This window comes from Lithobates pipiens, unplaced genomic scaffold (genome assembly GCF_037356315.1).
Source record: "Lithobates pipiens isolate NorthernLeopardFrog02 unplaced genomic scaffold, aLitPip1_a1.2 Scaffold_23, whole genome shotgun sequence".
Taxonomy (NCBI): domain Eukaryota; kingdom Metazoa; phylum Chordata; class Amphibia; order Anura; family Ranidae; genus Lithobates; species Lithobates pipiens.
Window position 1 is genome coordinate 27464219 of NW_027507785.1, and position 12817 is coordinate 27477035.

General features: G+C 44.0%; 1 protein-coding gene across 12 annotated transcripts in view; it reads right to left on the reverse strand.

Annotated features, from left to right (window-relative positions):
* Nucleotides 1–12817, reverse strand: part of TENM4 (teneurin transmembrane protein 4) — a 2098843-nt gene that overhangs the window by 56514 nt on the left and 2029512 nt on the right. For all 12 annotated transcript variants that reach the window (XM_077451390.1, XM_077451387.1, XM_077451388.1 and 9 more), the window contains 4 exons: nucleotides 10983–11860; nucleotides 5814–5986; nucleotides 5463–5698; nucleotides 339–635 (listed from right to left, as the gene is read on the reverse strand). In XM_077451390.1, the coding sequence (XP_077307516.1) occupies nucleotides 339–635; nucleotides 5463–5698; nucleotides 5814–5986; nucleotides 10983–11860 (1584 nt within the window). The remainder of the gene's footprint in view (nucleotides 1–338; nucleotides 636–5462; nucleotides 5699–5813; nucleotides 5987–10982; nucleotides 11861–12817) is intronic.

A 12817-nucleotide genomic window follows, 5' to 3' on the forward strand; every position in this document is an offset into this window, starting at 1 on the left:
TCAATTCATCAGCTCCTGTTACCAATTGATAAACTTGTGTTGTGTTTAACTTAACTTGGGTACATTCAGACTACCCATACATGGTTTGAATCTCAGCTGGTTCTTGCTGAATGGGCTGAGATTCGAACTGTCTATGGCCGGCTTAAGATGTCCAAACAACATCAACTGTTTGTTCCACATTCAAATTAGATATTTCAATATCTCAAAAGTTACCTCAACACAGCATCTAAAATGACCACCTTCATTGCTGAAAACATGATAAAAGTTATACCTTCACAATAATATACAAATGTATTTGTAGTTACAACAGTTATGGGCATATCAGAGGTGCTCCGAACCTTTTCTAAGTATGTATAAGTCCATGATTTTCCATCAGCAAATGTCCGAGATGTAAGTCTCCCAGTCTGGTCATACTCCATCCTTTCAGACATGGTTCCTCTCTGAATCCCTGCCACGTGTCCTCCAGGGGAGTAAGTCACATTTACCCCATTCAGCCCATTGGATGGGGACCAGAGGCTCGGCCTTCCTGCCTGATCATACAGGATCCTCAGGGTGAACTTCCTGTGATCGTCATTAATTTTTTCTGTTCTCGTAACACGGTCAAAATCCAGAGAAAGCAAGTTTCTGTTGTGCACCTGTTGGAAATGATAGCTAAAATGAGTTATGAGCACAACACCACTGTTAGGCAAATTAATTACAGCGCATCTCCACCAGTATTTTTTAGTTTTGGATAGAGCGAGGACAGGAAAACAACCTCGGGGGGTTACGACTCTCTTCAGTTCCTGTCCAGGTGCGTCACCAAGACAGGAAGTGAGGGGAAAGCGGCAAAACACAGGCGCCCACAGGACTAGAAAGTCTCATGTTCAGTAGTCAAGAAAAGACCAGAATGCATGTTGGCTTTTAATTAAAGTCCCCATTGGCGATTGTCCCCTACTTCTGGTCCTGGTGGCAACATTTTCATCCAGTCAGGAAGTGAAGGACAATCTCCATGAGACTTCAGACAGCAATAAAAATCTTAAACCCTTCTACACAATGTTAAAAAAAAAAAAATTTTTTGGCTATCCTTACGTTTTTGTCTATTTTATTTACTATGCATTTTTCCTGCTGGGCAATTATTTTATTTTTTTCAAGGTAAATAAGCAAATTGGATATTTTGAGTAAGAAATCTGCTCAGTTTACAGCTTGCGTGAATCTTAAAATCTCCTCCTGGAGTGTCAAGCGCCCATCTGTGCACTAACTTACATTTTGCTTTTCACTACTGTTCATTTATTGTTCACATTATTCCCTGCCCCTGAGGATCTTGCAATCTAATCTTCCTACCTCATTAATGAGCATCCGCTGGGAACATTTTAGTCAGACACCAATCAACTTATGTTGTGTTTATGTAAGAGCTTAGCCCATGCAAAGCAACTCAATGTTGCCTTTAAAGCGCCCTTAGCCTCCCACCTCAACGCTCGGCTGCTGGTAGCACAGATATACAGCCCTGGGTAATCTCTAGAAGGCCCTGTTTGGACTAGCAGCTTGGGGGTGTTAAAGATGCGTGCTTGAGCTGTGTTTTTAGGCGCCCCGAAAGCTGCAATGGCAGCAAATGGGGTGTTTACACCCCAATGCTTAAAGTGAATTAAACCCTTACATATATCCAGTGAAGGGACTATCCTCAGGTGATACATAGCGATTAAACAAATCCTCCTAAGTTGTACCTGTCTACCTGCTAACGTCCATACACCTGTTCAAAGTGCTGAATTTATAAAGCTTGCCTGAGACTTAAAAAAAAAAAAAAAAGGAGGCGGAGAGCTGAAATCACACTCTGCAGAGCTCAGGGAGGAGAGCTCTGAGAGATGATTGGAGGGAAGGGACACACTCCACCCCCCCCCCCCCCCCCCACACACAGCACATAGGAGACATTTTTCTCTTGGTGTCAGGAAAACTTATCAGAAGTGATTCATGCTTATACTGCAGAGGAATGAAGCAGCAGACAGTGCTCTGGATTGAGATAAGTACACACTATAGAAGGGTTTGCTCTGTTTATATTTCATGTCTGAGGTTTACAACCACTTTAACGTCGTGACTACGGCTAAAATGAACCAACGTATCATGATCAGAAAGTCGCAGGCCTGCAAAACATGACCTATTCAAGTGAATAGGGAAGTGCTGCAAAGCCCCACAACAAGTTGAAGGCACACGGTTGTGGCTTGTTTTGTTATAAAAATTGGGTTAAAAAAGGCATTACATGGCTTCCTCATTGCCGGTTCCTCAAAACGCTTTTCAGAGGCGGGCTTAGACACCTCTCACCTAGGCTTAGTCACTCCTGTCAAAGTTTTTACATAGGGCTGAGGACTATCCCTAGCGTCATGTGACAGCACTGGGCCAATCAATCACTTAGCACTTGCGGCATCACATAGACCAGTGGTCGCCAACTTTCCGAACCTCACGGACCACTAAACCCACAATTTTGAAACCCACAATTTTGAATTAGAGCAACCTATTGCTTTGTCCAGCATGGACTGTAGGAGGAAACTGCAAAGTCCAGAAAGAACTTATGCAGGCCCAGGGAACAAACTCTATGCAGATCACCCTGAAATGGTGATCCGGACTCAAGAACTAGAGCTAGGGAGCCATTTACAGGTCATGATGCTAGATTTCCACTTTGATGGCTCAAGCAGATCATACCAGCTCAATGAATAGCCAACTCTTCGGCTAGCTTGGAGAGGTCAGTGGCTATTTAACAAACATATAACATGTATTCTCACTATAGCTCACAAAATGGCGGCCCTCTTTAACCACCTTAACATCATTTTTAGTTTTCTAATGAACGGATGACCGGCATTCTCACGGAGACTTCCGCAGCCTTAACAAGCGGCACCTCAGCTGCATGCAGATAACAGGACTATCTATCAATTTGACGTTTTGTTTTAAGATTTGTTTTAGTAATGAAGCATAAAAAACACACACACACTTGATCCGTGAGTTTATAAAGCAACAAAGAGGCTTCAGAATGTCAACATTCACTGGCAGCTCATTCGTAGGAGTGGAGCCATAATAGCATTACCTCACCTCGTTATTCACACCGCGGGGCGTGAGGAGGCGGGCCTGTTGCCAGAAGTGTCGATGAGATTAACCAGGCCTTCTGAACGGTTTTATGATCAATTATCATGTGTGCTATCACTCCTGGGACTGGTATTCACCTCATTATATGCTGAAGCCAAGCAGTTGCTGTATCAGCATATACAGAGAGAAGAGCTTGAAACATTGCTCTCCTAGGCGTTTCTACCAATATGTTCCAGATCCACAACATTAAAGAGGGTAAAAACAATCACTTCACGAACCTGTAGCCTGTTCACCATGAAACAGTGCAAAGATGATGTTATCCGCTATAAAAATTGTAGGTGGGCACCGAAGCTGGACTGAAAGTTGATGTGCTTCTCTTTCATCGTTTTTTTAATGGTCAGTGACGGCACACATTTGTGGCTACTAAAAAAGCTTCAAGGGTCCTAGAAGTCTGGTGACAAACCTTTATTCCATTTGACCACCTCAGAGGCCCTGGTCATTCGCGTACCAACATGTTCCAAAGAACCTTTGTTATGCTGCTGCACAGCGTGAATGTCGTTACATTTACAGGATGGTTATGGGCCTCATGCACATGGGCACCTGGAGCTGTACAACATAGAATTTGGGCGTACTTCCCAACCTGGGAGCCACTGGTGTGCCAAACAGCCACCCATAGCAGTCAATAGCTGAATGCAGCTATACATTGATATTTGCATAAACATGTGCATGAAGACAGACTGTCTATGTCTAGGGGTGTACGTTCATAAGCATGTGCACATTCATGCAAGAGCATATGTCATCCCCCATGTGCAATGAGCCTGAGTGGCGAATCACTAGGTCGAAAGAGTGTCACATGGCTGGCAGTGATGCCATTCAGCCAGGTAAGCTCTGACACCAAAGTTTTCCCAAGGTGGACTGCGGCAGCAGGTAGGCAATGAGGAAGCCTGAATGAGTGAATATATATTACTGACGGGGGGGAGGCCATGTTAAAATATGATAATCATTTATCGATAATCATTTTCCTCCAGATTCCCAAGCATTAAAGCATAGTCTTTGAGTTTAGGTTTGTGGGTAAGCGTGCAGTAAAGCCAAAATGTGTGAACACTAGGGTATCATACCGATATAGATATAAAAAATGATTTTTATACAAACTGTATGATATAGGGAAAAAAAAAGATTTTTGCGTGGTAATTGTGTACACTGGGGTATATTCAAAGTCCCAAGCATTAAAGCAGTGGTCTCCAAACTGCGGCCTGAGGGCCAGATACGGCCCTGTGCTTGCCTTTATCCGACCCTTGGGGCGCTGTTCCTCCCACTGTTACGAGACACCATTCCTCCCACTGACACCAACTATTGGGCACCAATCTTCCTACTGACACCAATGAGGTGGTATAATTCTTCCCACTGACACCAAACGATGGGGCACTATTCCTCCCACTGACACCAGTGCTGGGGTACTATTCATCCCCACTAACACCAAACGATGGGGCACTATTCCTCCCACTGACACCAATGATGGGGCACTATTCCTCCCACTGACACCAACGATGGGGCACTATTCCTCCCACTGACACCAACGACGGGGCACTATTCCTCCCACTGACACCAACGACGGGGCACTATTCCTCCCACTGACACCAACGACGGGACACTATTCCTCCCACTGACACCAACGACGGGACACTATTCCTCCCACTGACACCAACGACGGGACACTATTCCTCCCACTGACACCAACGACGGGACACTATTCCTCCCACTGACACCAACGACGGGACACTATTACTCCCACTGACACCAACGACGGGACACTATTACTCCCACTGACACCAACGACGGGACACTATTACTCCCACTGACACCAACGACGGGACACTACTCCTCCCACTGACACCAACATCCGGCCGCCCCTGAGTCTGAAGGACAGTAAATTGGCCCTTTGTTGAAAAAGTTTGGAGACCCCCTCATTAAAGGAAATACAGTATGGAAACATATGAAGGCTTCCATTGCTGACCTCTCCTGAAATTGCTAGTTACTTAGCTGTCATGCTTATCCAGTGGTTTTGATAATTTCTGGGTGACTCTCTCAGAACTATGTAGACCACAAGTTCTGATGTAATTTGCTGCCTGCACAGAGAGTACCGAAGACAAGTACAGCCAGGCAACTAGCATTTATTAGAGAAACAGCTGGCAATAACTGAAACCAGTCATCAATCTTCTAACGCTTTCTAGAAAATGAACACCCAACACTGAGAATGAACACTCAAGAATCATTAGCAGCAGAGGAGTGGAAACTATTCTGTATGAACCAATTTTCATCAGCGAGACGCCAGCTTTCTCTGAACCAACACCAAGAAGAACAAACATATAGGCATTTTTAGAAAATGTAGGCACAAAAAAAAAATAATGGCTTACCCTCAGCCGACGTCCAAAAACAGTGACCTGTCCCCGTGCTTGTTCCTTCCGCTGGCGCCATTCTACCAAGTTAAGTCCATTGTCTATCGGCAAGGTGACGTTACGTTTGCCAACAGTGGGGTTCACCGTGCCCGCCAGCAAGTGGGGCTCAGTCTGAAGGGCAACCTCCATACCGTTAGCCAAAATAAGCCGGAGAGATCCATCAGCACCAATGTAATAGCTGTTGCGCACTTGATCTAATGAAGACAAAACACATAGAATTAGCCTTTCACCTCAATACTATGTAAAAGAAAGTATAACAGAAATCATTAATTACATTAAACAAAACATAAAACAAAAAGGATAATCCACCTTGCAGAAGGGTGTAGAAGGCTCCAGACGCAGACAGGTTGGTTGTTATGGTTACATCTTCCTTGTTGGATGTCTCCACTTGAACGTGGACTGAGCTGTCTGTGTCACTGCGGAAGCTGCTCACTTGCCCCGTGGGGAACGTAACATTGGTCAGCCGCCCAAAACTATCATACCTGAAAAACAGGAGACATGAGTGAAGAGGCAAGGTTGGTTCATGCGTTACAAAAGACAAACAATATAAGAAAACTAGACCGCTTGTTTCAGCCGTTTTGTAGCCTTGACTCCATTCATGAGGCTATACCAGGGATATGCAATTAGTGGACCTCCAGCTGTTGCAAAACTACAAGTCCTATGAGGCATTGCAAGACTCTGAGAGCCACAAGCATGACACCCAGAGGCAGAGGCATGATGGGACTTGTAGTTTTGCAACAGCTGAAGGTCCGCTAATTGCATATCCCTGGGCTATACAGTATCCATGCTTCTGGACAGGCTCCTCAGACAGCCTAGCAGCCAGATGTCCCCGGGATAGGCCTTAAGTTTCTGGCCGAGCAGCCTGGGGAAGCATAAGACACGTCCACGCAGACAGCCGCCCAGGTGCCACAGAACCCTGATCACCTGACTCCACCAAAATAAATTGGCTCTCCTAGTAGGCCAAGGGACCCAAGAAAATCCCTGCCCATTGGCTGGCTCATTGCTAATCTGTCCTTGCAATGCCCTTGTCTTATCTAATGTCACCAGATACCTGACCATCCAGTGACAGAAGAGAGTAGTGCAGCAATTCCAGAATTAGGGTCAAATCAATTGACCTCCTGACGATTAGCCAAGGCAATTATCACTTAGCAAATAAATTCAAGAGCAACCCTGTGCAAACATCAGGCTGCTGCACATGGAAATGGAATAAACCCAATAAAAATCTTCATCTGAACCAGGTTGTATAACCTGTACTCAACACAACAGTAAGCTGAAGCAGCAGAATGCGCTTGAGGTTCACCCTTACTGAGTTTTACTAATTCACTGGCCGAAACTCTGCAGAATCTTGTTCTCTAGAAAGTGAATGTTATAGGGGGATGGGAAAGGATCTCAAGTGTTCAGGTTCCTAGTCTAACGACGCCCTTATTCTGCTTTCACTGGGTAATGAAATCCCAGTAGGAACAAGCACTGGGTGTTTAAGGCAAATCAGACTGAGATTCGCATGACGGGTTTTGCCCACAAAATACACCTTTCTTTGGTCCAAAGTCTGGCCAAAGTTTGAACAGTAACTTTAAAACAGCAACAGAAGAGGAGTAGGAATACGAGATGGAAAAACGCACAGTAAAATGTGCGAACCAAATGTTTTTTCGATTTAGCTGCTGCAGACTAATGCCAATACAACTATTACATTTGTCCCCATTTGTTGATTTGCCTGTGCTCTAGCATGGCCATGTAATGTTCACCATGGGTCTCCTGACACTGTGTGCCCATTAAACGTTGCCAGGCTTAATTTGCAATGCTATTAAGCATATCATAAATTATGGAGACAGTCGGCTAGGAATGTCATGGCTCGATGCTCCTGTATTGCAGCAGTGCACACAGGCTTCCACATATCTATAAGCCATTGCTGAAAGATGGATTAACCTACGAAATTCTGAGTGCAGGCTTCAGCCCGACTGTAAATGGTTATAAATTCAATAAGCTTCCTTTAAGGCAGGGGTAGGCAACTGCAGCCCTCCAAGCTGTTGTGAAACTAAGTATCATCATGCCTCTGGGAGTCATGCTTGTAACCATCAGTCTTGCAATGCCTCATGGGACATGTAGTTCCACAACAGCAGGAGGGCCGCAGTTGCCCACCCCTGGTCTAAGTTGTCTGAAAAGGGAACTGTCTGGTGCCCCAAACAACCAAATTGAGGCTATGTCCTGCCACCTTCTAAACAAGGGCTCATGTCTGGTCATTCAACAGTATGCCGGAGCCTCAGGAGGCAGTACAGCCTCCCATCACTCTCACTTGAATGGGGGTTAAGGTATACAGTGGGGTGTTCTCATTCCACTCCTAGCCTTTCAACTTGACAGGGAAAGGGTTGCAGCAGACTGATGAGGTTATTCTCCTGCTCGTTCCGCCTATCAGCTTGCTTTGTCAGCACATCTGCATGCAACACGCAAGTGTTACTATGCAGGGGATGGAAAGAAGTGGATATCTGTTCAAATTTACTTACACTAGTTGCAATAAAAATTTAATTTATTAATATATAGTTACATAGTAGGTGAGGTCGAAAAAAGACATCAAGTCCAACCTATGTGTGTGATTATGTGTCAGTATTACATTGTATATCCCTGTATGTTGTGGTCGTTCAGGTGCTTCTCTAATAGTTTCTTGAAACTATCAATGTTCCCCGCAGAGACTCCCACCTGTGGAAGGGGATTCCACATCCTCGCCGCTCTTACAGTAAAGAATCCTCTATGTAGTTTAAGGTTAAACCTCTTTTCTTCTAATTTTAATGAGTGGCCACGAGTCTTGTTTAACTCCATTCCGCAAAAACGTTTTATCCCTATTGTGGGGTCACCAGTACGGTATTTGTATATTGAAATCATATCCCCTCTCAAGCGTCTCTTCTCCAGAGAGAATACGTTCAGTGCTCGCAACCTTTCCTCATAACTAATATCCTCCAGACCCTTTATTAGCTTTGTTACCCTTCTTTGTACTCACTCTATTTCCAGTACATCCTTCCTGAGGACTGGAGTCCAGAACTGGACAGTATACTCCAGGTGCGGCCGGACCAGAGTCTTGTAGAGCGGGAGAATTATCGTTTTATCTCTGGAGTTAATCCCCTTTTTAATGCCAATATTCTGTTTGCTTTGTTAGCAGCAGCGTGGCATTTACTGAGCCTATCATCAACTAGGACCCCCAGGTCCTTTTCCATCCTCGATTCCCCCCGGAGGTTCTTTAAATTTTCTACATTAAACCTCATTTGCCATGTAGTTGCCCACCCCATTAATTTGTTCAGATCTTTTTTCCACATCCTGCGGAGAAGTTATTGCCCTGCGTAGCTTAGTATCGTCCACAAATACAGAGTTTGAACTGTTTACCCCATCCTCCAGGTCATTTACTACCCACCCCTGACCATTCCGAGTACTCCCCATTTATCACCACCCTCTGAACTCACCCTTGTAGCCAGTTTTCAATCCAATCCAATTCAATTAATGGCTATGATTATCTGTATTTGTGTGGCGTTCAGCTTTAATACTGCAGCAGGCCCAGGACGGGCAGATGCCCGATTGCTGCTATTTGCAGTGCAATATCCTACGATCTTCTGAAGAGCGCACAGCCAACATAAAATTACAGACAGGAGGTGGATGTGATATATTTACAAATGTCCTGTATATATGAGCATAAAATCTGCATGGCTATCTATGAAAGCATTATCGGCATCATAAAATCTGTTTTTCGTTTTCCTTGAACTGGCTTTTACAGCCGTGTCAACAATAGGATCTCTCCCTCTTTATTTGGCAAAATTTTATTTTTAAGTATAAAAGAAAATAAAATCAGTTTTTATGCGAGCTGTAAAAAGCCGTATAAGTAACCCGGCTTAACCCCCCCCCCCTTCACAAATCTAATTTCTTCCTTTTAAGGCCGTCCGTCAGTTGCCTGCAAAGTGGAAATAAACTCAGCTGGAAAAACCTGACCCTTTCGTGTTCGTATCCAATTTAGTACTGGCGGAATTACATGCACAATCGGCAGCGTCTTTCCGAGCCGGTCAATAATTTACAATGACACGCTTTCAGCTTTACCCAAGAACGAGAGGAGAATGTTTTTTCCCACACCTAAAGTACAATAATCTTCCACGATAAGAAATTCATCCTGAAGTACTGTGGGGTGAAGCAGGCTTTGAATGTGTTCGGAAAGATCCCTACATTATTTATTGGAGATTGGAAACTATTAGTATCAATTGTTAAAAGGAAAATACCACTCTTTTCAAGCACTTTGATGGTCCATTGCCTGCTGGGGAAATTGATCAGATTTTTTGCAGCTAGTGCTGTCAGAGCCTATCATACTTTATAGAGGGAAACTGACGTTTTATGGGGCTCTGACCGCCCCTCTGAACTCTTGACGTGTGCATAAACCGAACCTGGCTTGGTGTGTGCTTTACCCAACCCCCCCGTATTACAAAACAATAGTGAATATAGTGACAACACCAGAGCTACAGGTAGAAAAGATTGCATATATCATACTAGTGGTCTAGTAAAAATAAATAAAATCATGTAATAATAATTATTACATTTAAAACAAAAAGTGGAAAATACGGGAAAGTAACAACAAAAAGAGCAAATAAAAAAAAAAAAGAGAAAGGAAAGGGAATAGAAAGAATAGAAAGTAAGACAGAGAAAGAGGAAGAACGAGAAAAGAAAATGTAAGAATAAAGAAAGAGAAGGAAGGAAAAAAATAATAAAGACAATGAGAGAGAGAGAGAGAGAGAGAGAGAGAGAGAGAGAGAGAGAGAGAGAGAGAGAAAACAGAGAAGAGAAAGGAAAAGAAGGGAAAGGAAAGGAGAAGGAAAAGGGAAAAAGAAAAGGGGGAAAAAAGACAAAAGATAAAGAAAAAGAATAAAAAAAATGAAAAAGAATAATAAAAAAAGAAAGCACAAAAAAGAGGGATAGACAAGAAAAGAAAGAGAAAAGGATAGATAAAGAAATGAAAAAGAGATAAAATGAAAAGGAACAATACAAAGGCAAAAAAAACTGAAATGAAAAGAAAAGGGAAAGAGGAGAGAGGAGAGAGGAGAGGAGAGAGGAGAGGAGAGAGGAGAGGAGACTGGAGAGGAGAGGAGACTGGAGAGGAGAGGAGACTGGAGAGGAGAGGAGACTGGAGAGGAGAGGAGAGGAGACTGGAGAGGAGAGGAAACTGGAGAGGAGAGGAAACTGGAGAGGAGAGGAGACTGGAGAGGAGAGGAGACTGGAGAGGAGAGGAGACTGGAGAGGAGAGGAGACTGGAGAGGAGAGGAGACTGGAGAGGAGAGGAGAGGAGACTGGAGAGGAGCAGAGACTGGAGAGGAGAGGAGAGGAGACTGGAGAGGAGAGGAGACTGGAGAGGAGAGGAGAGGAGAGGAGAGGAGACTGGAGAGGAGAGGATGGGAAAGGAAAAAAGAAAAGAGGAACTCTAAACTGATAAGCAGAAAACAAAGGATTTTGACTACTTACTCATAGAACGTCGTCCATCCATTCTCATTGCTCTTGGTAGCAAGCAGACCAGAGTTTCCATGGTAGGTCATCGAAGCCAACTCGTTACCCTGTTCTGAGATACTTTTGAGAACGCTGTTGGTGCCAATTGTCAACCAGAAGACTTGACCATTGGGCACAACCAGCCAGAGGGGCATCCCAGTGGACTCCCTTCGTATGTTTAGGGTATTTCCATTATTGTCTGTAATCAGAGTCAGATCACCATCTGCAGTGTAGGTGAAATTGTAGAGAAAATCTCCAGTGGTAAGGCTTTGGGTATAAAGATGTCGTCCTGTTGTGTCGAAAAGATACAGCTCCTGGTCAATAGGAGATGATACCTCATACATGTTCTGGCTGTTGAGGAATGGTTTGTTGGTCCGGATAAACCGGATACGGATATTTCCAAGGTCGGCCACGTACAAGTCGCCATCAGCACATACAGCTAGAGATGAGGGAGCATTTAGCTTGGCATCCTTGGCGTAACCATCATCTCCTGAAAAGCATTCACAGCTGGCATCATTTTTGCAATCACAGCCACTCGGCGCACCGGCCACTAATGAGATTTCCCCACTGGTGCTAACCTGCCTAATCCTGTTGATTTTCTTTTCATCAGTTTCCGAAATGTACAAGATGCCATTATGAGATACAGCCAGGGCAGTAGCTGCCTCCAAGGTGGCATGGACTGCTACTTTGCTGAGGAGGAAGTGGTCGATGCCAGGAACCTGGCAGTGCATAGGTCTTCCGGCTACAACACGGACCTGGTGATTTTCAGAGATCTGCAACACTACATTGTTGTCGAGAACATAGAGGGAGTTATCCATTGGGTTTACAGCCAAGTCTGTAGGCCATTCAAGTCGAACCTGGAAATAAAATCAAAAGAAACATTTCAGAAAAGAAACAATCAGTCAGTTACTTTGTAGAACCATTGTGTGCTTTGTTTCAATCCCTATCAATGTAGAAAAAAACAAGAATGTCGCAACAGTTTACAAATGGCTGCTGCCACTTGATATGAAGTATCCAGTCCCTTTAAATACACTGGATTACAAATTTTAGTGTAGCAGCAAAAGGGTTTGTGAATTAGGGGTTTTATCTATAAACAGACGCACGCCAATTTCTTTTCAAGCCAATAGTGATTACTCAGATGCAATACTTTCCTTTTAGATAATTGCCGTGTTTCTGCAACATTAATGTTTACATTGCACAACTCAAACATTTACAGACCGCATTAAATAAAATTAGCTCCACTCCAGTCTAATTTCATCTCTCTCATTTTTTTTAATCTACTTGTTTATTTACTTTAATCAAACCAAAAAAAAAATTACCACTTAAATTAGAAATGTCAGTCACTGCAAAGCTCCTCAGGTTGTATAATCAGACAAACTACAAGTGCCAGCACACCTTCGTAGATAGGCAAAAGCAATTTCCAGTTGTCATTCTGTGGAATAACAAGTCCCAAAATGCTTACAGCTTGGCTTGCCAGTCATATGTAAGCAGCCTGGGGCTCTGCAGGGGAGGGGCTTACTAGGACTTACATTTGCTTGGTAGTTCAAAATGCCTTGTGATTTGTATGGTGCTAGGAACCGGCTGCTTTTGTGTATGGCCCCTTTTGCACGAGGCAGTCCTCCTGCTGATCGGAACAAAGGAGGCAGATGAAGCCTCTGTCTCCGCTCAGTTTATATAGAGCAGACTCTGCTACCCACTGATCTAATCCGCCTAAACAGAAAATGACGGTCCCCCTTCAGTTTTTTTTTTTTTAGCGGACCGGATCGGACCCGGAGGTAGGGTGTAAACTCGCCTGTCCATAGAAATGCATTGAC